At 38.2% G+C, this 25,511-nt stretch overlaps 1 protein-coding gene across 1 annotated transcript; it reads left to right on the top strand.

Moving 5' to 3' along the window:
• Window positions 1-3,045: 3,045 nt before the first annotated feature.
• On the top strand, window positions 3,046-6,411 carry LOC114535971 (uncharacterized protein K02A2.6-like). The gene has a single exon (XM_028557310.1). The coding sequence runs from the start codon at window positions 3,046-3,048 to the stop codon at window positions 6,409-6,411; it is 3,366 nt and encodes a 1,121-aa protein (XP_028413111.1).
• Window positions 6,412-25,511: the final 19,100 nt, after the last annotated feature.

The raw sequence follows: 25,511 nt of genomic DNA, 5'->3' as shown, positions 1-25,511 counted from the left end.
TATCAATTCTAAGTAACATATAGATATCCATTATTCCATTTTCAGTACAAAATCTGAATGTCCACCTATTTTCCGTTTTCATGCAAAACACGTCTGTACAGACTGAATTCTTTCTTCCCTAAATTTTCACCGACTAGAATATACTTTACTTATACAAGCAGAAAAACACAACTTTTTCTGATGGGAGCACTTTTCGTCCAATCTTACAAACCAGAACTAAACAACTGTCTTAAAGCAAGCAAAGACCTGTGACTTTTGCAACTCAAAGTTCCGGCTCTAACCACTTCTAATTCTTCCTTCACTAACTAATCCTTTAATTCTTCTTGATGATGTCACAACGCTTGTATAAATAGCCAAATAGGCTCACGATTATAATGATGAATTCTTCCCAATCGGGTACTCAAACAATGCCTGAAAATTTGAACACCGAAAACAACATCTCAAACAGGCCTACAGCAGAATAGTAAAAAGAAAGATGTCGGTAACACGGAATCCTTCCTCAGTCAATTAAAGGGTTACCGAAATAAACAAAGAGATAAATTTAGCCCACCAGATTATGGCTCATCAACCCCTAGCTTACTCACTTCTTCCAGCAGTAATCCAGATTCCTTCTCCAGACAACTAAGGGAATACCAAAATATTCAGAGGGAGAAATTTAACCCACCAGCTTCCATTGTCAAACCAAACCCTACTCCTTTTTGGGGTGGAGTAGTTACCATCCCTCCGGACCGACGAAAACATTCCAACCTATACCGATCGATGCCTCAGAGTCTACCCCAATCACAATCTTGGAGTCTAGAATGGAGGAATCACTTACGCCTTGTAAGACTATTGAAGTCGAAATATCTCGGAAACCCTTCAAATCATATATAATCCCAGCTACCCAGAATGATTATACCCACGCAATACCGGTGAGAATTACTAATCTTACAAAACCTCAGCACACCAAGTACTGTATCAACAGAAACAACCTTATCCAGATCACTAGATCTCCTACGTTGAGGTGTAAACAAAGACACATTATGCCAAATGTACTTCTGTTTAATGCACGATCAATCCTAAATAAGAAATCCGAACTTGTAGTAATGATTGAGCAACATAAACCAGATATCATAGCAGTCACGGAGTCGTGGTTAACTGAAGACATACCTAACCAAGCAATGAATATCTCTGGCTTTAATCTAATACGGAAGGACAGAACCATAAGTAGAGGTGGAGGCGTTGCACTTTACATCAATGAAGGTTTACCATTAAAAGTCCGTTACGACTTTGGGAACGAAAACTTCGAGTGTATATGGGTTATTCTGCAACCTAAGTGGTTACCTCAAGTAATATCAAGAATTGCTGTCGCATGTGTCTATATCCCACCATCTATTGACCAAGAAAATTTGATTAAGTTCTATGAATACTTTTGCTATTGTTAAGACACGCTAAAAGCAGAAAGCCCAAGCACATCAATTATCGCTGCTGGTGATTTCAATCCTGCAAGTAATGGCTTTAACATTAAAACTATAACCAGCCAATGCCACTTAAAGCAAGTAGTTAAAAAACCTACTAGAAAGTCCGCAATACTTGACCTTATATTCACAGATATTATGAATCTCTATCAAACACCACACATCTTAGCTACAATTGGAAACTCTGACCATAGTACAATCATATAGTCATCTAAAGAAGGAAACAAAAAGGAACAAAAGCCAAAGCGGATAAAGGTCCGACCTTTGAAATCCTTGTCGCTTCAAGCATTTGAGCAGTATATCAGTGAGTACAATTGGTCACCTGTATTGGATATCCCTTGTGTAAACGTCATGCAAAGTGTCATGCAAATTGCTAAAACTAAACGTTAACAAAGAAACTATACACAAACTGAAACAGTTGTAAAAATAAACTTACATAACAGTCTAGCTAGTTGAGGTTGATGCGCAAACCACGATATCCACTATTGGTGCGACTACGAAATACTTATAAACGAGTACCTTATTATGTACTTTACAACACGAATTTCAAGCCCAACTGTTCTTGACGAATGCACAGAACCAACTGCGCGAAAAAGGTGATTTACGCAAAGTTTGCATGCTTCAAATCAGAACTTGCTACCGCGTCATATTAACCGCTAATTACTAAAGGTTCCTGTTATTGTTCTTGCTTAATCAAGCTGAAAGCTGCTACAGCGACATTGTCGCGACACGCAAGTTATACAAACATTGTTAAATTGTGGTTCTGTAGAGATAGTGATTAGAGCCACATATGCCGAAGAATAATAATTGTGGAGGAACGTTTAATTTGGCGCATGTTCAGCAACTACTAGAAAAATGGATGCAAGCATCACTTATTGCATCCCATTGGTTCTTAGAGGCATGCTGGATTGCCGAACATGCCCAATTGATTAGTTCTGGCCTGGCCTCATAAAAAAGTGGTAAAAAGTTTTACCTTCAACATTGTTTCAATTTAACAAAACTAGATAACTAAAATGGTGTACAAGTCGAAGCTGAACCCAAAGAACAAAAGATCAATAGTAAACACGAGTGATGAGAGTGGTAACTCCTCGCATGACATTACAACAAGAAGAAAAAGAGCAAAGAGCAGCTGGAATTTGTTTAAAAAAGGTTTTGCGTCTAGCGAAGGTAAAAATAAGTAAAGTTTACGGTTATAAGGTTAGTACCTATATAGGCCCTAGGTGAAAATGAAGTCATTTGTCTTGACCATTTTTGTATCAAGTAAAAATCGATTCATTTCAACATGACATACTCACGTTCTATCTGTTATAGAGCAGGAAACTAGTGAGAAGTGTGATATAATTAGCATAAGCATACTCTGCCCTCCCGGGTGAGTATATTTGTAAAGTATTTAGGTTTGAATAATGAATATTGTCGGGGCTGTTGATAGTCCACTATCTTGAACGAATGTCTTTATTTTACATGGTGTCAGGTTCCTTATGAATCCGTGCCGAATTCAAGCCATCGTGCTTGAATCTATATGAAAATAGAAAGAAGAGTTCTTTCTAAGTATAATAGTTCAGTAAACGGAAAAAAAACACAGTATCTAATGGCGAAATTTAAGACCCCAGAAATTTCTTGGGTTGCACAAGATTTAAATCAAGAATGGCGTCGATTCTATAGGCAAGCAATGTGTATTTTTGAAGGTCCTTTACACGATAAAGAGGATAGCGTTAAAGTCAGTTATGTTAAATTGTGGGTGGGCGATAAAGGACTTGATGTATTCGAAGGATTTACATTTGCTGAACCCGCCGATGCAAAGAAATTAGACATTGTATTAAAGAAATTCGAGGACTATTGTACTCCACGTAAGAACTATATCATGGCCGCTTTGAAATTCAATGAAAGACGTCAAGGAGAGAATGAGAGTTTTGAGTCCTTCGTAACAGACCTCAGGATTTTGGTAAAGGATTGTGGTTATAGAGACGAGGAACATATGGTTCGTGATGCAATCGTGTTTAGTTGTAAACATATAAAGGTTCGTGAGAAGTGTATCGATTTGGCTGATACTTTGACATTAGAAAAGGCTATTGAAATCGGACGAAGCCATGAAACCAATTTAGTTAGTTTAAAGAAGCTCACGAAAGAGGAAGACCCCAGCATTAATGCCATTAAACAGGAACAGTATCATCAGCGGGACCCTCGAAATCGTCGATATTCAAATAAACGGCAGACAAAGGGAGAAAACCCGAATGTGGAAGTGGACAGCATGTTGAAGGATAGGTGTGGAAGATGTGGTTTCGATAAAAGTCACCAGAAATGCCCAGCAATGGGTCAACAATGCAGACGATGCCAAAAGATGAATCACTACGCAAAGGTTTGCCGAGCCAAACCAGTTAACAACGTACAGTTACACAAAAAAGAGGACACTAGTTCCGAGGATAGTGATGATTACTCATCCTTATTTGTATATGCAATTGGGTCAACCATTCCATCTGAGGACGAACAGTTTTACGAAACTGTTGATGTAGAAAGTACTAAGGTTAAATTTCAGTTGGACAGTGGGGCGAAAGCGAATGTTATGTCTCTCAAGACCTATAACAACCTTAAGTGTACATCTCTCTGCCCACTGAAGAAAACAAATATTGTTTTGATTTCTTTTTCCAAGCATAAACTAAAACCATTTGGAGAAGTTGTGTTAAAAGTAAAGTATAAAGACCACATAGAAGATGTAAAATTTTTTGTTGTGGAAGCTGAAGTTGAATCTGTCCTTAGTGGAAACACCTGTGTCAAACTTGGTTTGCTGAAGAGAGTTTACCAAGTTGTAAGTCAAAAAGCAGCACCAGAGAAAGTTGAATTGGATGACTACCCAGAGCTGTTCAAAGGATTGGGCTGTTTACCTGGTGATTATCATATCGAATTAAATGAAGGTGCCACCCCTGTTGTTCATGCTCCAAGAAAAGTACCCATTCCACAGAGAGAAAAAGTTATCGAAGAGCTTAAAAGAATGGAAAGACTTGGTGTGATTGTGCGACAGGAAGAAGCGACAGATTGGGTTAACTCGATGGTCGTGGTTCAAAAGCCTAATGGTGCAGTGAGACTGTGTATTGATCCGAGGGATTTGAATGCCGCCATGAAAAGGTACCATCATCCGATGAAGACTGTGGATGAAGTCGCCAGTCGTCTCGAAGGTGCTAATATCTTTAGCATATTGGATGCGAAGAATGGTTTCTGGCAACTGAAGCTGGATGAAGAGTCTTCACTCCTTTGTACCTTCAACACACCAATAGGACGGTACAGATTTACAAGGCTACCTTTTGGGGTAAAATGTTCCCCAGAGATCTTCCAAAGAACCATGGATAGAATGGTTGAAGATTTAGACGGTGTGGAGGTTATTATGGATGATGTAATCGTCACCGGGGATGAAACAACGCATGATGAACGATTGAACAAATTCTTGGAGCGAGCATCGACGCAAGGGTTAAAGCTCAATCGAGAAAAATGTAAGATTCGCCAAAGAGAAGTGCCTTATGTAGGGCATCTCCTCACAGCAGGAGGCTTGAAGATGGATCCTCGGAAAGTTGAAGCTATTCGAGAAATGCCAACGCCAAATAACAAAGAAGACGTCAAACGGTTTCTTGGATTTGTGCAATTCCTAAGTCGATATATTCCTGGGTTATCCAAGGTGGATGCACCGCTGAGAGAACTTGAGAAAGCCGACGTACTGTTTCACTGGGATCGACCACAGCAAATAAGCTTTGAGAAGATCAAGGAAGTTGTCTCACAATCACCAGTCCTACAGTATTATGATGTCACCAAACCGGTAACAATCCAGTGTGATGCAAGTGGCAAAGGATTAGGAGCAGTGTTACTACAAGAGGGAAAGCCTGTGTGTTATGCTTCTCGAGCTCTTACGGACATTGAGAGCAGATATGCTGCCATTGAAGCCAAAATGCTTGCAGTAGTCTTCGCTTGTCGTAAGTTCCATCAGTATATATATGGCAGAAGTGTGATTGTTGAGACAGACCATAAACCACTACAAGCCATCAGCAGCAAGCCATTGTCACAGGTTCCGTTGCGACTTCAGAAGATGATTCTTAACGTGCGTGGATACGACGTGGAGATCCGTTATGTTCCAGGCTGTAAACAAGTATTGGCTGACACTCTGAGTCGAGCATCTTTGCCAAATAACGAACAGGAAAATTATGCAGAATTCCAGGAAGTTCATACGGTTCTTGCAGTTTCGGACGAGCGATATGAGGAATTCCAGAAGGAAACCAAAACCGATCCGGAACTACAAGCCGTCATTACGTTAGTGAAGAGTGGTTGGCCGGACACGAAACAACAAGTTCCTGTCGCAGCCAGACCTTACTGGACATTCAGAGATGAAGTTGTAACAGCAGATGGGTTGCTCTTCAAAGGAACACGCCTAATCGTGCCAAGAGTTCTTAGACCAGATATGCTTTGTCAAATTCACAAGAGTCATCTGGGGATAGTCAAATGTAGACAAAGAGCCAGAGATGTATTATTTTGGCCTGGCATGTCAGTACAGATTGAAGAAATGGTTACCAATTGTAGCGTGTGTGCCGATTATGCGAAGAAGCAGCCTTCAGAGCCTTTGAAACCAACCGTTCCTCCAAAGTTTCCGTGGGAAAAGATAGGAACCGATCTGTTTGAATTTCGTGGAGAACATTTTTTGGTTTCTGTGTGTTACCGCAGTAAGTTTCCAGAGGTCACCAAGATGGAATCTACAAGAAGTAGTGCTGTCGTAGACGAGCTCAAACGCCAATTCGGTGTCCATGGAATTCCAGCCGAGGTCATTTCTGATAATGGGCCCCAATACAGTAGTCGCGAGTTCCAAGCATTTGCAAAAGAGTATGGTTTTAAACATACCACCAGCTCACCACTTTCCAAGAGCAAATGGAGAAGCAGAAAGAGCCATCCAAACTATCAAGAATTTGTGGCGAAAAAATAATGATAAGTACTTAGCCCTACTTCACTATCGGACAACGCCGTTACCTAACATTGAACTGTCTCCTGCTCAACTACTTATGGGACGTCGACTGCGAAACAACCTGCCTGTGATGGAAGGGTTACTTCAACCTGCTAACACCAGCCCACAACGTATTTCCGAATATTTAATGAAGACTAAAGAAGACCAGAAAAAGTATTACAACAAGCATGCAAGTAAGGAGCTGAAAGAACTACAGCCTGGAGCTAAAGTCCGGTTAGAACCGTTGACGTATTCCAGAGAATGGAAACCAGCGACGGTACTGGGGCATCACCATACGCCAAGATCATATATAGTGCAAACGGATGATGGAAGAAAGTATCGCCGCATTCGACAGCATTTGCGAGTTGGACCAGCCCTTGGATCTGACAGTGACGACCAAACTATAGCTCCGGCAGTTGACAAAGAAATGTCATCTCCCGAGAATGCAGTTTCACCGTCCGTTGGTTCTGACCAATCCACTGCTTCATCGACCGTGAATCCAGATCCCTTACCCTTACCAGAAATATCCCCACCACCTGCCAAGACCACCAGCCCGTACGTTACCAGAAGTGGTCGATTAGTGGTGAAACCCAAACGATTTGGGTGGTAAAGTTAGAAACATTATTTGACATTAATTTTAGTTATTTTTATAAGTTTAATGAACTTATATTCTTACGTTTATATTCGACTTTGCTTTATCTAGAACATTTAACATTTTGTCTTAGTAACTTGAACTTTAATTTATTTAGAATTTAGGCTATTATTAAAAAGGGAAAGATGTGATATAATTAGCATAAGCATACTCTGCCCTCCCGGGTGAGTATATTTGTAAAGTATTTAGGTTTGAATAATGAATATTGTCGGGGCTGTTGATAGTCCACCATCTTGAACGAATGTCTTTATTTTACAAGAAGGGTCGATTTCCTTACAAAAGGCTGGCAAAGTTTGATGCACAGTGCTTGTCTGAAGGAATAACACTAAAAAAACCCCAGTGCGTACAGGACTTGACAACTGAAGAAAATCGTTGAGTGCAAAGATCAGCTAAAAATAAGAAAAAAGGATGACATATTCCATGACAACTTTTTTGATAACCCATTCAATGGCGATGATTTGCTTCCTGACCCAACCAACGACCTCACCAATCCAACCAACATCATCAATCCAACCAACGACATCACCAAACTAACCCACTGCCTCACCAATCCAACCAACTACCGCACCAATCCAACCAATGACCTCACCAATCCAACTAACGACCTCACCAGTTCTGCCCTTCCTGACCCAACCAGCACCAGTTCTGTCCTCCAAGACTCAACTAACAACCTTACCATTTCTGCCCTTCCTGACCCAACCAACACCAGTTGTGCCCTCTAAGACCCAACCAACACCAATACAACCCTTCTTGACCAAACCGGTGACCAACACCGCAGCACCCGGCCTAAATCTTTAACATATTGGAAGTACGTAAAGTGGCGAAGTACCAGGCCAAAAATAAAAAGTAGGTGCTCTGAATTTTTTTCTTGTAGTTTAAAAAGTAAATCCTACGCTCCTGGAAGTATATGCCTTTGATGAGTAACATCATAGCCAGATTAAACTTAGACTATTTCCTTTTTTTGGTTTGGCATTTTAGTTTAGCCATTTTGGATGGAAGTGAATATTCTGGATGGGAGGTCGGGTTGTTGGAGAAAAAATGGTGAGGTCGGGTTGTTGGAGAAGGAATTGTTGTCCCTGGGTTTCAAGTGCATGATGAACCTGTGTCATTACATCGTGGACTTTGCAGAAAGATTTAGGTGGAAAAAGTATAGTAGTTTCTACACTATTCTTATGAATTTATATTAAGAATGCAACAAAAATATACATATGGTAACCAGAAACTATATTGCGTGCTCCTTTGTTCTGATTGTCCTGAAGAAGTTGGTAGTTTAATTGATTCAAAATTGGCCAGTGGATTCCGTAAACTTAAAGGAAAAAAAGATGAAGAAGAGTTTTGTGAGGCATTGGGTTGCCAATGTCCAACTACTGAAGACATAGATTTTTAAGACCAAGGCTGTCTTACTCATCTGTTAATTGTTTATATTAAAACATAGCATTTCAGCCATCATGGCAATATCGGAAGTAATATTATACTGAGAAGCTTCGGATGAAATATGGGTGTGGTTTAATTTCTATTCGTGTTCGCAATTGTCTCATCAAGACTCACAGATTCTTTCTAACTGAACAATGGGTGATAAACGTACATCGTGCACCAATATCATGATAAATTGAACATCAATCTCAATAAATCGAAATGCCAATTAAATGTTCGAGAACTGACGGTTTTAATTTACTCATGCTCATACTGAGTTTTTTTTAAAAAAATGGAAGTGTTTTTGATGTATTTTTTTTATTGATATACTATTTGTACATAGTGATATACTTGGCAACCTTGTATCCATTATATAACTAGGGATCCAAGGATAGTGCAAAGTTTTCATGCCCTGTAATACCTAAGCAACCAGACATTTGTCCCAACATAAACATTTTGACTTATGCCAGTAAAAATATAATGAACTAGGTTAAACATTAATCAAAAGGAAATTACTCAAAGTACTCAAGTTACGTTAGCCGCGGATACTGTCACTATTAAATTATACTTTTAGTTGCGGGCGCGATTTTCTCAGTTTAGTCTCTTTTCTTCATAAAACAACTGTGATTACATTCACTACATTTATATGTTGGCTACAATTTATCCGTCACTTCATAAGAAAAGCCAAAATAGTTGCATTGTAAATAATGTAAATAAACCGCGGTGCATATTATGTCTATGATGTGGATACTTCGATGCGTAAATCGATACAAAACAATATACTTATAATCAATACTGCATACCGCCAAAATGATTTGATTACTGCACAAAATGTCTGTTTTGTATAGTATCATTCATGTACTGTAATGCAGAATATTAGGTATCGACTTGCTATCGACATAATATACATTCGTGTAAGAGTCTATCAATACATAAACAACACAACGTCGTTTCTTTCTAACCCTTTTAGCTCTATTTATGGAATAAACCTTCCAAATTATATTTGTGTTGAATTGAATGCTTGTAATTCATAACATAAGTTGATAAATTGCGTAGATTCTCAAATAATTGCTCGATTTTTACGCCCGGAATGTTTTGAAGTGATGCTCGTCGCTCCTTGTTTCTTTACGTCGTGAATATTGTTCAAGTCTGGACAGAACATGCGCAGTTGCAACGTGTAAAAAAGAATCGGGTGTTCCAGGGGGTAATTCTGCGTAAATCCCTTTAAAACAAAACCCAAACGGCGGAAAAGCAATGCTTCAAAATTTACAATAACCGCCGAAATTCCTCAATATTTTGGTGAACTTTGCAAAAGGGGTATAGTGCATTAATAAATAAAGCAAGTTAAACTGATTTAAAAACCTTAAATTACTGATCATATACAAAAAGTTCTTATACGCATAAATCAACCTACCCCCCGTAAAGTTTACACTATGACTGACTGACTGTCTGACTTACTGACTCATTTGAATTTTTGCCACTCATCACAACACTGCAAAGTTTCTCAAACTTTGCACTAAGTTTCTCAAACTTTGCACTAAAAACGGCAAAAAAAATATATCTACTTATTCTATACAGAGGATATTATTTTGATTTGGTGTTATGAATTTAAGGGGGTTTTGCCGCATGTTTGGTACACAAGTAACTACTCCCTAAACGATAACGTTAAGAAACGCTGTAAGAAATTATTCCTGGATAATTACTTTGAATGTAACAACAGGAAGAAACTGCACGGGCAGAATCACTCACCAAGCCAACTAACGACCTCACCACTTCTTCCCTTCCTGACCCAACCAATACCAGTTCTGTCCTCCAAAACTCAACTAACAACCTTACCATTTCTGCCCTTCCTGACCCAACTAACACCAGTTCTGCCCTCCAAGACCCAACCAACATCAATACAACCCTTCGTGACCCAACCGGCGACCAACACTGCAGCACCTGGCCTAATCTTTAACATATCGGGAGTACGTAAAGTGGCAAAGTACCAGGCCAAAAATAAAAAGTAGGTGCTCTGAATTTTTTCCTTGTAGTTTAAAAAGTAAATCCTACGCTCCTGGAAGTATATGCCTTTGATAAGTAACATCATAGCCAGATTAAACTTAGACTATTTGTATGTTAAAAATTCGCCAGCGTGGGCATTTTATATGTGGATTGATAATTAAACAATGTAAGTAAATTTTTACATTTTAACATTGATATGCCTAAGGCACCAGAAACGACACAACATTAATTTACTTGATCAGCAAGCGATAGATTATCCATAGGATAATAACAACTGAGAACGGACTAAATGGCAGTTTAGCTCGATCACTTTTGTTGTTATAAGCCCATAGCTAAGCTTGAGAAGGACATGCTCATCTGCTAAGCTGCTCATAAAACTGCATTACTGTTTGATAACAAGCCAAACAAGAAACAAAGTATCAATTGTGCGATGCGCCGATGAGCACTGCTGTTATGAGCACATGCTCATCTGCTCATCACAGGTATGAGCACATGCTCTTGTTCTCATCGAAGGTACAGTAGCTATATGAGCACTACATTCGCACATTCCTGCTCAAAGAGAAATTTCAGGTCCATTGGAAATTTTTTAACTTAAATTTTTTAAATAATGACTTTTAACTGTGTTACTCCCCTGTTTAGCTTCCTCTATTAGCGGTATCCATGCAGAGATCTATCTTGACGACATAAACGTGCACGCACAAGTCCTTTCAAGATGAACTTGATCGTCTTCAAGAGGTATTCTGTAGGTTACGAAGAGCTAATCTGAAACTGAACGTGAAGAAACGTTTGCTTTTTCAAGAAAAAGTGAGCTACCTTGGACACACAAAGTCAGCCGGGATGGGGTTCGAACCGACTCAATGCTGAAGCAGTGGAAAAGTAGCCTGTTCCGAAAAATGTTGCTGAAGTAAGATCATTTCTAGGGTTTTGTTAGTATTACCGGCGATTCATGAAATCATTAGCCCAAATAGCATTCCCACTTAATCAGCTGTTGACTAGCAGCTGGCATGATGACTACAAAAGCTGCAGCAATATGATTTCGAAATGGTTCATTGAGCTGGAAGGAACCATCAGAATGCTGATGCTTTGTCACGCAGTCCATGCTTACTGTCAAGTTGCAAGTTTTGCCAAAAGCTAGAAGAGGAAAATGCAGCATACTTAGTGACTACTGAATAGGAACAAGATGCACGTCACACCTGTATTGCTACGCTGTGTAATGAAAAGAGCGCCGCTCAAGATGAGAGTCTGTCGCTTGGTGATATAGGAAGATTCCAGAAAAAACAATCAAGATCTCAGGCTAATTTTTAGTTGGATCGAGAACAACGGTGGTTGGCCTGATTGGTCTGTAGTGGCAGCCTGTAGCAGAACAACAAAGATTCTGTGGGCTCAATGGGATAGTCTGGGAGTACATGAGGGATTTTTATATCGGCTGTGGGAAGGAGTGACAGAGGCGCAATTATGTTATCAAATAATTGTCCCAAAAAAACTCTGAATCGAGGTGTTAGGGTAACCAAATGGAACGGAAACATCTGGTCATTTTGGCATGAACAAGACGTTACAGGGGCTGAAACAAAGATTTTACTGGCCTAGCTGTCGATTTGATGTGAAGCAATGGTGTGAAAGTTGTAATGTATGTTCTTCAAAGAAAGGGCCATGTCGATAGCCAAAGGGTCCTTTGAAACTGTATAACGTCGGAGCCCCAATGGAGAGAATTGCTGTACATATCCTGGGCCACTACCTGTTACGAACCAAGGTAATAAATACATATTAGTTGCAATGGATTATTTTACTAAATGGCCCGAAGCTTATCCCCTTCCAGGGATTTATGAACTAGGTACTGTATTTGTTTTTTTATATTTTTAATATGACTTCTCAAAGCAATTTTCGCTGTGAAAACGATTCATGTAATAAAGAGTATGGTTCATACAATAATTTATTGCGCCATTATCGAGTCAATAGTGAGCACAAGCCAGAAAACTTGGAAAGTGAAAAGAAACTGAGTGCTTTGGAGTTGGTTTGTGATGTACTGCCGAATGACATAAGTGCAGGAACTCGTTTAGCCAGAATTTAAGCATTTCTAGGTTGTTTGAGTGCTGACGAAGTTAAGGAGCATTTTTTACCCCTTGTAACAGACCATTCCAGCCCTTGGGAGTTGTTATTTTCCAATGCTATGATGTCCAATGGGTCTGTAAACACTGCAAAGCTTTCATGGGAATTTAATGCTTTACAACAAATGTTGTTAAAAACGTATCCAGAAATGAAACCTCTCTCTACGAAGAGGACATTAGTGTGGGCCCTTTTAGCATAACTACCTTGACATGGTCAATTTTGTTCTCGGTAATAAGAAACTGGTGTGTGAAGCTATGCTCAAGGCCGAAAATGGTAAGCTATTCAGAGAAGTATTAATGCCACTTATTTATGAAAAATATAAAGCAAATTTTGTTGAGTTTGCATCTGGAATTGTTGGGTCATTTTCTCTTGGACAAAAGCAACTCCAAGATGTTCTACAAAATACCTGGGGCAAGCATCTTTCTTCAAATGGTACTTAGATAAATGTGATTCCACCTAAAACTCTCATTGTTGAAAGCTTGAAAAAGAAAAAGCAAGAACTCACAAAATTGATAGGGTTAGAATTTGAAGTTCATGATGAAATTGCTGTTGCAAAGGTAAATGTTACTAAGTATTCAGAGTATCTGCTTCTCGTCTAGCTATTCAAATCTCAGATATAGCTCCCAAGGAAACAATTCTTATATATCAGTTTACTAATACAGCACCATGGTTGAAGTGGTCAATGTACTTCACTGCCACACTACCACACCTGCCATCACTACCACACGACTAAAAGTTGTTGAGTGTCGTAACCTCAAATGACTTACCATCACTGCTGGTGCATACCTTGGCCCTGATGATTATACCACTAAGAAGTACTTTGGACAAGTGTATGAAGAATACAAGCAGCTAAATGAGATCAACATTCCTCAGTGAACAAATCCTACAAAAGTATTCTACAGAAGTTGTGCAGATGGTAAACAGCGTCAGGTTGACACAGGAAATAGCTCATCCAGATCTACATATCCCATCCCAGATGCCCCAGAACACTCCACCTTGCTGGGTAACATGACAATTATCTCCACTGGCCCAGTCTGGACTGTTGAGGATACCGAAAAAATCGAGCATAAGTGGAATGAAGTTAAATCCCCAACTACAAGATCTGATTTTGCAAGAAACAACTTGGGCAACCAAGGGCGAGTGAATCTAACTGGTTGTGGAGAATAACTTTCCTGGTGCGATGCATCTTGCCAGTTTGAGGAATGTATACCAATTCAAAAGTTTGAGGAATGTATACCAATTCATTTTGATGAAACGTGCCCTCCACTATCTGAGCAAGATGAGACATTGGTAATGTTTCTGTTGATTTCTTGTTAGTTCATAAATCAAGATGGGTATAATTTTACATGATCAATATAAAAATTTATTTTCTAAAGCCTTCAGACTGCCATGATGAAAATGACACAATACTCATGGAACCTGATGAAATTGCATGTTTAGTCAGTACCAATGTTCCAGAGGGTTCACATGATGAATGTACCAGGTTAACCAACAATTTTTGGGAATTTGGTCAATGTCATTCTGTGCCAGCAACCTTCATCAGTAAGGAGAGTGCCACTAAATACCAGCAGTCACTTGAAGGTCGAAGTGGTGTGATAACTTGTCACCTGGTATCAGCTAGGTTAGATGCAAATGATGGATCAACATTAGTTTATGGAAAAGAGAAGATTGTCGTGTCGCGTGAGAAGTTTGATGTGAAGTCCTATCTAAACTACAGAAATGAAAAATTATCTGTTCAACACAGCCCATCAAATAAAAAATTTAAATAACAAAATTGATGTCGCCTTCAACAAATTCATGGGTATGGAAATAGCTGTGGTGTTCTAAAGGCAGATGTATTTGGCACACCTAATACTGAGAAGAAGTAAGAAAACTCACGTCTGTGGCAAGCTGAGTCTTCCTTTAACACCAAAAATAATCATTACTGTCGGTTAACTATTGTTTTCATTCACCGCGTCACCCCTGTATCACTGCAGCAAAATCTCCAGAAAATACCATTTCTTGAATCCGCGTTTAATACAGGCATTTGCAACAAGTACCCTGGCATTGACCCCACCAAAGGCAAACATCCACATGAAAGACTTCCGATTTTATGAGATCCGACACTTGTTCGTGCTGCATAGCTAGCGATTCTCTGACTTCAAAGTCATTCACAAAGCATTCAACCCATTGTTGAGACTTTCGGTGGAATAGAAAGGCGATTTTGTCAATTACTAATGCAAAGACTAGTCAAAAGGTCCCAGCTGGCAGGAAAAACCAGCACGAAAAGTGAAACATAAGTTATAAGTAGCTGATGGCTTAAAATGCCATAAAAGTTCAAACTTTAGGTATTATTCAATATGATTTTGTCCGCCATATTTATTTACATAGGTGCGCATTGCTACATGGTATGGATTTTTATTTCAGAAAATTTTTTGCGTGCTGATTGGCCAAGATCATTCGCCGAGATCACCTGGATTTCTTGGATTTTGACAAGGGTGTCAAGCAACAATTGAACAGTTTGATTAACTGAGCCTCGAAGCTGATTTGAAACCATAATCAATGCACAGCGGTAATCAATAGTTCGCTTGGTTTCTTTCTGCCCAAAACTTAGAACTTCATAACTAGCGCAGTTAATAGATCATAATGTTTTGCAGGGATTGGTGAATAGCAGGGCTGGTATTCCTTGCATGCCATGCAATTCCTCTTTCAGAAGATCCTCTAACTCTTTTTTTTATCTCCTTCATAGATTTCCCTAGCATTCAATTCACAACCAAGTTGGTTTTTGTTAGTCCATGAAATGGTTTGCTTGACTTTGCAACAGAATTTGCTTTACCAAGTGGGCCTTTCAAAACCAATTGCTGCCGATCAAGGATATATGGGGACACCAAAATCCATAATCAAGTTCATGAACCCGGTGGGCATTAGCACCACATACAGCACAGTAGAAGTCCCCCCCCCTTTTGCTGTCCAGCTTCATATTGACGAGAAGGACTGTCACCATGAAAAACCCTCATCTTGTCCACAATTAATACACTAGAAGTTGATGCTATGCGATCAGGAAGTTCATCAAAACATTCAAGCCTAGTTTCTACATAGCACAACTGATCTTCATTTGAGGTTGAGGACCTTGCCACAATATACAGACTTGGAGCTTCAACTAATGATTTGATGTTAACTTTTTTTCCTGTCATTTCTTTATATTCATTGTTCGTGTAGAACGTTGTGGGGTCATACAGGCAGGTGGCCATGAACACAAGGTAAGAATGGTTAGCTACAGTTAAGAGGTCATGCCATACTAGTAAATGCCTTGTTCTTCCCATAACTTTTAATCTTTGTTTCATCTCTATCTCATTGAGCATTTCCAATCTGTGTGCAACTTCCTGGTTACTCATGCTATCTATATCTCTCTTGGCATTAATTCTCATGAATTCCAACTCAATCTGCTTTCGCTTTCTAATTTCAACCAATGACATTTGCGTCCTTCCACAAAAAGTGGGACTTTTCAATTGAACCATCCTTTTTAAGCACTAGCTTCTCATACTAAACAAAAATGTACAAAACGATTAATTTGGACTAATCTCTTTTTTGTAGTGATTCCTGTGCCATATCTTGATGGGGGATTTCATTGAGAGAGCTAGGTCTGTCCTCATATGGATTGACATTGTTAAATTAATTAGGGAATTTGCTATCTCAATTATTTTGGGCATCAGTGAGTATATGTAAGTTTTTGCTAATACATAATAATATATACATAATTAAATTTTAACTGGTTGTAGCAGGAATTGGGAGATTTGTTTGCAAGATTTTGGTTGTATACTAGCTATTGCCTCTTGGTACTATTAACTCCCCAATGTTCATTTCACCAGACAAAATCTTTTTCTTTAATTTTGCGTGCAATTCTCTGCTGCTTTCAGGGCATGGAACTGTAATTTCACCACCCATACCTCTTTTCATCTTTTTCCTGATATTGCCTCCTGTGTCACTCTCTCTTCGTCTTTTCTTGAACCTCTCAACATTCTAACTCCTTCTAATTTTAACCACTCTATTGCAATTTGCCTACCATTTTGTGCCAAGTTTCCAGCTTTATTCTTTACTTCATACTTCCTTGCTAATTCGGACCAGTTGACCGAAGTGCCATCGCCAAAGCTGTTTACTTCTTCCTTCATTCCATCCTTGTCCCACTCCATATTTTCAAATTTCCCAACTGGGCTTTTCTGTTTTCCCTGTTGTGTGCATTATGTTGTTCAGCTGCCTCATCTTGCTTACAAAAACCATTGCCAGCCTATCTCTTCACCTTCCAGCTAAAGACTGTCTATTCTTAAAACATCTGTAAAAATCCCATTATAGTAAGCAAAACAAATCTATAACTTTATCAACATTATTTTACAGAAGAATGCACAGCTGGTATGGTTTAGTCAATAAATAATGCCCTAGTCAGTCAAACTTACTTTAAACAACTTCCTACAGTTATCTAACATATATAATGTAAATGTATTGATGCTTTGAGATATAAATATTTATATTTCACTTTAAATATTCATATATAGTCCATTCCCATAATGTATTATAAAAAATCAATCTCGGATTATTACCAGATCAAAGATGTCTTTTTCCACTCTTTCTCAACTGCTTGCTAAATTTCCGGTAATTTTTTCTCCTTGTTCTCTTCGGCTAATGACTTTTTCTTTTTAATATTCAGGTCTTTAACATTCGTCAATGCTTTAAGAAGGGAATGGCCAGTTATCTTTTCAAATGTGGGGTTCAACTGGTCAGATAAAGATTTTGCAGCTTCATGAAGAGTAGTGTTAAAGTTATGAGCTTGGTCCAGCAGTTTGACATCAAAAACTTCACTAGCAGCGTTTGAGTTTTTTTCCTTCAAAACGTTGAGGAATCTGTTAGATTTTACGGGAAATAGCGCTTGCATGTTACTGAATGTTAGCTGACATGCCTGCAGTCTTTCAATGTATGTTCAATTTGCATAGCCGCGGACAGTTCCTTCCAAGTTTTGATGTTAAAAGCTGCAGTGTACTGATTACGCTCAACTATCTTTCTGTAATTCCATGGACTGAATTTCTCATGAAGCAGGGGGAAAATTTCTTGAAATGGCTTGAAATTGAGAGGAAAGTTCTCCTTGCAGTTTTAAAATACACCCGAAAACCGGTCATATATTTCCGGCATCAATCATGCTTGAAAATCCCTTTGCAACTTGTCGTCTTCGCATTTGATATTTTCCTCTGCATCAACTTGAACCGCGATTTGCCAAGCAACTCCTCGCGCAAAGCTGCACGTCAAATGATGCAGGAATGTCCCACACATTGAGAAACATATTAACCCCAATTTGATGAGCTGCGCACTCTATGATAAAGCTAGCTTATAAGTAATATTGTTCAGAGCGAAGGATTGTCTCCTCTGCCGTAGAAAGGTTTTGCAAATGAGTTTATGAAGTCTGGGTGTTTATCAGCAAAAAACGTTTTGCAAGGGTCTGCTGGTCCAAGATGCTTTGGAAAAACTGTAACTGACTATATCCTTTATGGTGATATCAAATATTTAACCCAACCTTAGATTAAGTACCTCCAGGTGAATTGAAAGATTCGCTAAAAAAACTGCAAGGCATTGTCAATACTGAAGAGTTTAAAACGGAGGCATCATTCAATAGTGATTTTCGATTTGATCACAGTTATACCAAGCCTATAGTAACCTTGGATGACAAAGATGAATTTATAAAGGCTATTGCATTACACACGATTATTTTCATGTCTCTTCATGAATTAAACCAGTTTATTTTGAGGGTCTAAAGACTTGTGATATTCTTGACTTATTAAGATGTAACCCAGAACAGTTCAGAGTAGTCCTACAATACAGTGAAACGAACTTGACAGCTGAGTTGCTTGACAACATCTTTTAGCCACTGTTCAGCCCTAAGGGAAGCAACAAAGGTTCTAAAGAAGAAGAATGCCTTGTTTTTAACTTCAACTAAATGCTAGAAAATATTGAAAATGGAAAGAGTTTGATGGAACTGATGTCACTATTACTTTGTCGCATATTTTAATGTTCGTAATGGGCGCTTCCCAAATACCAGCAATTGGACTGAGTCCCTGTCCATCAATTCGGTTTGATCACAACACCAGCATCAAACAAAAGCTCTCTGTCAGTACCTCTGCTAATGTGCTGACACTACCTGTTTCTGATAATCTGGTTTCGCTGGAAGGTTTTGAAATGGAGTTCGTATTTTGCACGCTCAATTCTCCCGGATTTGGCAATGTGTGAATTGTCTCTGACCTAAACTCTTAAAGTAACGTTAACCTGTTCATATTCATAGAAAACTGTGGTTTAATTTTGATTCCCATTGAATGGTTTTGTTAATAAACGTTCATTTTGGAAAGTAGTTGTGAGATTAGTGAAGGTTAGGCGATGTTTAGACGTAGAACTTTTCATGCGCACCTTATGTTGTAGAGCTAGAGTAAAGTCTTTGTTTAGGTTTAGGCTTATTTGCATTCGATCGCGGATTGAATGGGCACATTCAACTTCACTAAATTTCAAGGTGTTCTCATGAACACAAGTTTTAAACTTTTTCAACTTGTAAGTTATTGTTTTAAATTTGCTTGAAATATTAGTCAGGTTGGGAAGCAACTTCCCCGATACCTGGGTTAAAATAAAGAATTGAAAGCAATCAGAATTTTTAAAAAAACAATTGTGTGTAATAGAGAGGCAAAAATGACAGTTTAAAACAATCCAAACTTGTCTGCTCTCTGTCATATGTTTTAGCACAATGTTTGTTTCATGTAGAAAAAATAAAAAAAACCCAATAAAAACACACCGACTATTACCAGATCACTTGAAACTATACAGTATATGTACCTATATGTAGTGCGGGGCACATATTTGTGCCAGATAGTCACCAATCGCATCAAAAGGTGGAAGGGAACTTTTAGTTTCTCGGAAGTGATATACTCCAATGCCACTAAAGTTTCTGTGTACCAGAAGTTAACATTTTATGTTGTCTTCAGACAACAGAAAGACAACAGTGGTTTCGCCCTTCTCAAGATGATTGCCAAAGAACCCAAAGAACGACAACCAGTCTTTTTCTTTTTTGACGTGGAAGCTGCGAGCAGTTCGCCTCATGCTGACATTGTCCAGATGGCGATTAAGTGCGCTGATAATTCGATGGCAGAGTTCAACGAACTTGTACAAACACGCCAGGAGTTATCATCATTTAGTAAGTTTTTTGTCTTGTTTCAAATCGCCTTTTCGTGAGACTGATACGAAATCGAACTGGGTAAATTATCTTAACGTACGTTCACACACACTATCGGCGTGGAATTTTCACTTTAATATGAACATCTGGCGTGCGTGCAGATGGAGGCGTGCATTTCGCATTTTGGACTTTTGGCGTGTAATTTGATCATGTTGTCTCATTTGTCGAATGTTTAATAGAAATATATCAATGTCATGCACCGATCAAATCAAAATGTAACATGTCCCCTCAAGTACCAAGGCATTTTGTCTTTTACACTATTATGTATGTCAAATCCCCAATGTTTGTTTCAAAACTTTTGACAAGGAGACTTCTGTTCATCCAGAAAGTATTTCTGGGAAGACTTTATGAACAATTTTATGAACAAACAGTTGGAAAATTTGATTTAAAGACTTGCGTAACTTTGGGTTAAGCTAACTGGCTTTTGAACAACTGGCCCCAGGAGTATAAAAAAATAATCGGCTCACTCTGTGTGGATCGCTTTGTATGAACATACCTTCCATTTGTAATGTTCGACAAAATGTAATCAACTATCGATTTTATTGTGATAATTGCTGCTAAGCTTCATCTAGGCAGTGCAGCACACTATGAGGCTCGGCAGCACACTATTTTTGAGGTGTTGAAGTTTCTCCAGAGTTCATTCAACCCAGGCTTTTGCATGGATCTATGTATAGTCGAAATCTCGAGTTGTTTCTGTCCGTCTGGAAAGATTTCCAGGGGAATAATTAGGCTCGAAGTATGTTGAAAAGTTGATGGGAGGACTTCGAATTAGATCTTGCATTGCGTGTGCAAAGCAAAACTGCCCATCGTCCGAATTGTTCTCGCGAAAAACGTCGATTCGCGTGAAAAAATTCGCCTAGTGCCATTGATTTCTATGTAACTGGATGCATCCAACGGCAAAAATGAAGACACAGAAAATCACAAATTTGGAGTATCGAGAGGGGCTAATTTTTCGGTGATTGCCAATATATATCATACATCTAACTAGAACACAATACAAAAATGGATTATCATACCTTGACAATGTGAAAAAAACATCGAAACTATCCAATGTTGTAGGCGATCCGATAAAATATCAATAAATCCAAATTAAACCGCAAAGCACACTGGACCTGGTGCACTTGAGTATCTCAAAATTTTGACTGAAGATCATATGGGATGCGCGATCCAGTTATTTAGAAATCAATGCCTAGTGGCCAACGAACTGAGTCAACTCACCAGTTCTCATTTTAAAGCTCACATTTTAAAGCTCACATATAGAATGCCTAAGTGGAATATTTGTCCTTTCCAGCAATCAAGCAGTGTGGCATAAAGAAAGAGGATCTTGCGAATGCAGATACTTTTGAAGATGTTTTGAGGAAAATGATGAAATGGATAAATAACAGAGTTTATACGAAAGGTAGAAAGAGTAGGGAGAAAGAAAAACAAGAGAAAATCTTTTACCCAGGTAAGTGTTTCAGCCATATAAAGGCTGGTTTCCACTTAAATTTAATAAATTGTTTACACCTTGAAACGAGTTGGTTAATTTATTAACGCATCTGATTAGCTACTAAATTCAGGAACCCATAAATGTATTTGTTACAATTCTGTCGTTGCTGGCTATATTTCCAAGTAAATCTCATCTAAATAAATCTCATCAAAATAAATCCCTCCTTTTTTGTAATTTGACAAACCCTGAAATGTCACGCAAAAGATTGTACACAGAAGCTGTTTCTGGAATTACAACGTTGGTAGAACATAAACCAGTTATATGTATTTCAGGCCAAAAATTTCCCGTACTGCCTGAACGGTTGAGGTCAGTGAGTTTTTTATTCTGTGGCATTTTGACGTTTGTTTTAAACAATTGAAAAACATCTGTATGATCACACGAGGGTAAAGTACAAAGTCCAAAAAACATTTTCAATAAAATTTCAGTATTATATTATACTGTATAGTACTGGGGAACTTTGCAGCCTTGTTATGCCCAATAATTTATTTTGTTCCTCAGTTGTGCTTGCTCATGGTGGATTTACATCAGATTTTCCCATGTTGCTGGAAAACATCAATCGACATACAGGAAAACGCTATTTGTATCCGCGACTTCGTGTGGGGGACACGTTTAAACTTTGTGAGAAGGTGAGTTCTGTGATTCCAAAACTTGTGATAAATTCTTGAGCCAGAAGTTAGACAATTTTCTTATACATTTCAGCTACGAGCAAATGGTTTTGAACCGTTTAGAGGCGTAAAATGATTAGGCATGGACAAACTCCAGAAATTATTTTTCCCTGATGAAGGCTTTAAAGGTAGGTATTTTTGTGGCATGCCATCTTATGGCGTGGATTTACAAGCATAAATGCATAATAAACAAAATAACTAGAACTTAGTCAAAAAATAAATAACAAAGCACAGCTTATTAGCTACTGCTAAGTGAATAGCCATGAGACACAGATATAAAAAGGAAAATTTATTTACGTTTCGTCGCAACGCGCGACATCTTAAGAATAGATAGAATTACAATACTGTCATTCAAAGAAATTGCGTATAAGAAGTTCAAGGTTTGAGGAAGAGCGAGATGAAGACAGGATAGAAAAGTTGTCATGTGAAGCGAGATCTCATAGACCTTTTCACGTTTCAAAGTTTCTTTCATCGGGTCTGAGGATAGTTTCAGGAACTTACAATGATCGTTCAGTATTTCTTCCATTTTCTCGACGTACTCCGTTTTGTTTAGGATGACAAGTCCGTTGCCTTAATGTGAATTGACTCATCATCTTTCAAACTCTTGGTCTTGGGTCAGGAGGAAGTATGGACGGACAGTAGTTTCGATAGCTGAAGAAGGGCAATATAGTTTGAGGCGGGTTTTGATATGGTCTTCGGGGTAGTTGGAGGTAGGAGATATAGGTTCATTATTAAGTCTTCGGTGGAGAAATTCAAATGGAAGCACGTAGTCAACGTATTTAAGTTTCTGAGGGGGAAGTGAAAAGTTCAAACCTTTGGCCAAGAGATCCATAGCGTTAACAAATTCAACTCAGATGTCTCATGTTTCATTGTTTTTCCAACCAGTAAATATTCGATCTACTAGAACTTATCTACAGTTGAACATGTATACAACGGCCCTGCATTAAGCGGCCACCCTGTTTAAGCACTTTTCAAAGTCGCGAAGATTCATTTTATGTTTGTTATTTTAATACAGATCGTCATACTGCTTTGGGAGATGTCAAAATGATGGAAAAGATATTTGGAGGACCCCTTCGCGGCCAATTGAGTGAAATTGTCACGAAAAGCTTGTCTTCATTGTAAGTATTTGCATCAAATGCGAAACTATCTCTGAGTTAAACGAATGTTTATAGACGTAAAGCTAAAATTGTTAGCTATTTGTTTAAAAGTATATTACCTTTCCCCTAGATAAGTTTAAAAGTATATACCTTTCCCCTGGGATATCGACGATGATTCGCATTGCTTTAGTATACAAAACCCGACCGATAAGATCAGTTGCTTTGATGCGACAAACTATACGCGGATGTTGGCATGTGAAACTTGTTCGAGTAGGCCGAAGGTCTGAACAGTGCAGATAAGAAACCTTGCCTTATTCCGACCTTTCCTTTTCCTTGCTGAAGTTTGCGAAATATTGTAACAACCACAAACATTGATGTGTATTCCTAAATATATCATGTTTTGAAATAGCCATAATTCGGCGATATTTCAGTGTATTTCTTCTCCAAAATTAAAAACTATTGTCTTGAAGCTCGTTTTGTGTTTGTTTTAGATAACTTGTTTTTAAGTTGTCGCGTGCATGCTCTCTATTGTTAAACACCGCTGAAATTCAGGCTTTGCTCAATGGTAATAGATTATGAAAATCAAAAATCGTATTTCCGGTTTCTCTTATGACGTCTCTGGGCGAGTCCGCTGACTAAACTAAGGCTACACGCATAAAAATTGAATTGATCAGGTTGTCGCAAGTTGTTAAAAGTATTTATGCTTGAAAAGCATTGTCTCAACAAGTTGCAACAGTATTGATGGTTCAACAAGATTCAAACTTTTTAATTGCGATTTTGTAGTTAAAATGTAGCTAGTTAACTGTAGAATAGGCGATTCTGATTGGTTGATATTTACATTTAACTATAGTATCATAATGAATTGTAAATGTATTTAATTTGTAAGTTTTGTTGACAATGCTTCGAGCATTCATGGAGAGGCATTTGATAGACTTTATATACAAGATTTGGGTTGAATTGGGTCCTGGATTAACAGCAATATCTCCAGCCAGTAACAGAATAGAAATCAGCAATGGGGTGTTACCATGCTTTCCCTTGAACGACGAAAAACATATGCATAGCTCCAAATCCAAGATGTCATCTCAATAATTTGTCTTTTAGTAAACACCAACTCAATCCGTCGTTATTGTTGACTAAGCGTGTATTGTCTGTTTTAGGATTGTATTACAGAAAAAGAAAAAACAAAAAAAAAATAAAAAATCTGGCCATTCGTACCATCTTGTTGACTGACGTTAGCATTGATTCGAGCATTAACTATTTGCCAGCAAGTGGGAGGTTGCTCACTTTTATATTTCTACAACTGATCTGACTCGTTTAATTTCTTCGGTTATTATTTCTACAACTGATCTGACCCGTTCTGTTTTTGTTACGGAATTTGCTACGACCAGATTTTTCATCTGTACGAAAAAGTTGAACAATGAAACTATCTTTTAAAGTACGTTTCATTTTACTCTATACCAAAGAAAGGAACCCTTCAACAGAAATGGCATAAAATTTAAAAAGCAAAAGGCTTGTTGGACATCAAACAATATTACAGAGTGTGTTCGGCTCATTTTTCAGATGCGAAAAAGACCTATATTAACAAAATTCCAACAATTTTAACAACAACTGTAAGTTAGCAACCAAGGATACATGTAATAAGGAAGACCAAAAGTACAAATAGTACATGTGAAAACACTAGCACTGAAACAGATAATGGTAAACTTAAAAAACAAATTAAGTTTCTAGAAGCAACGTGTGAATCTTTGGAGAACAGTCATGCATCTTATGTGGCAGCAACGGAGCAGTGTCTATTTCGACTGGAACGATAACTGTTTCAGTTTCAACACACGACTGTTATTTATAAGTAACAACTATGTAGATTTCACAACATAGTCAAAATAAACCTGATTAACTCTGGGACCATTGTTTTATCCCACAGAGAACAGTCAAAATTTATCCTTTCAACAAAAATATCTTTGTTTGTATGAACTACAAAATCGCACCACTGTAACTGTAGTGTAGCCATATTCCCCTGGATTTGAAAATAATATGCATGATTTCTTTTTAGAAAAATGTTGTCTTCTTTCACAAGACAAAAGTTTCGATCACTGTAAGCTTGATTAATTGTACTGTCTCTCATTGATTAGTGGTATTTGAACTCTCCAAGATCAAGAGATGATATCTGTTCATTGGGGTCATGTATTAGAAAGTCAGGGCTTGCACCTAACCAAATAAATTTAGAATTTACAATAAAACCACATGCAGCACAAACATCAACAGAACTCCCTTGTTTCTGTTTATCCTCCACATATTTCTGAACAGCCTCTACTTCATTATCTTTGCCCCATTTGCAAGCCTTTGGACAACCTTTATTTGAGCAAGCCTCAAGTGTTTTAAGCAAGGACTTTAGATAAATACTCTTTCTTGTCAGAACTGC

Source organism: Dendronephthya gigantea, unplaced genomic scaffold (genome assembly GCF_004324835.1).
Source record: "Dendronephthya gigantea isolate DGI-Jeju-01 unplaced genomic scaffold, DenGig_1.0 000128F, whole genome shotgun sequence".
In the NCBI taxonomy this organism is placed as follows: domain Eukaryota; kingdom Metazoa; phylum Cnidaria; class Anthozoa; order Malacalcyonacea; family Nephtheidae; genus Dendronephthya; species Dendronephthya gigantea.
This window is presented reverse-complemented; position numbering and strand designations above follow the sequence as displayed.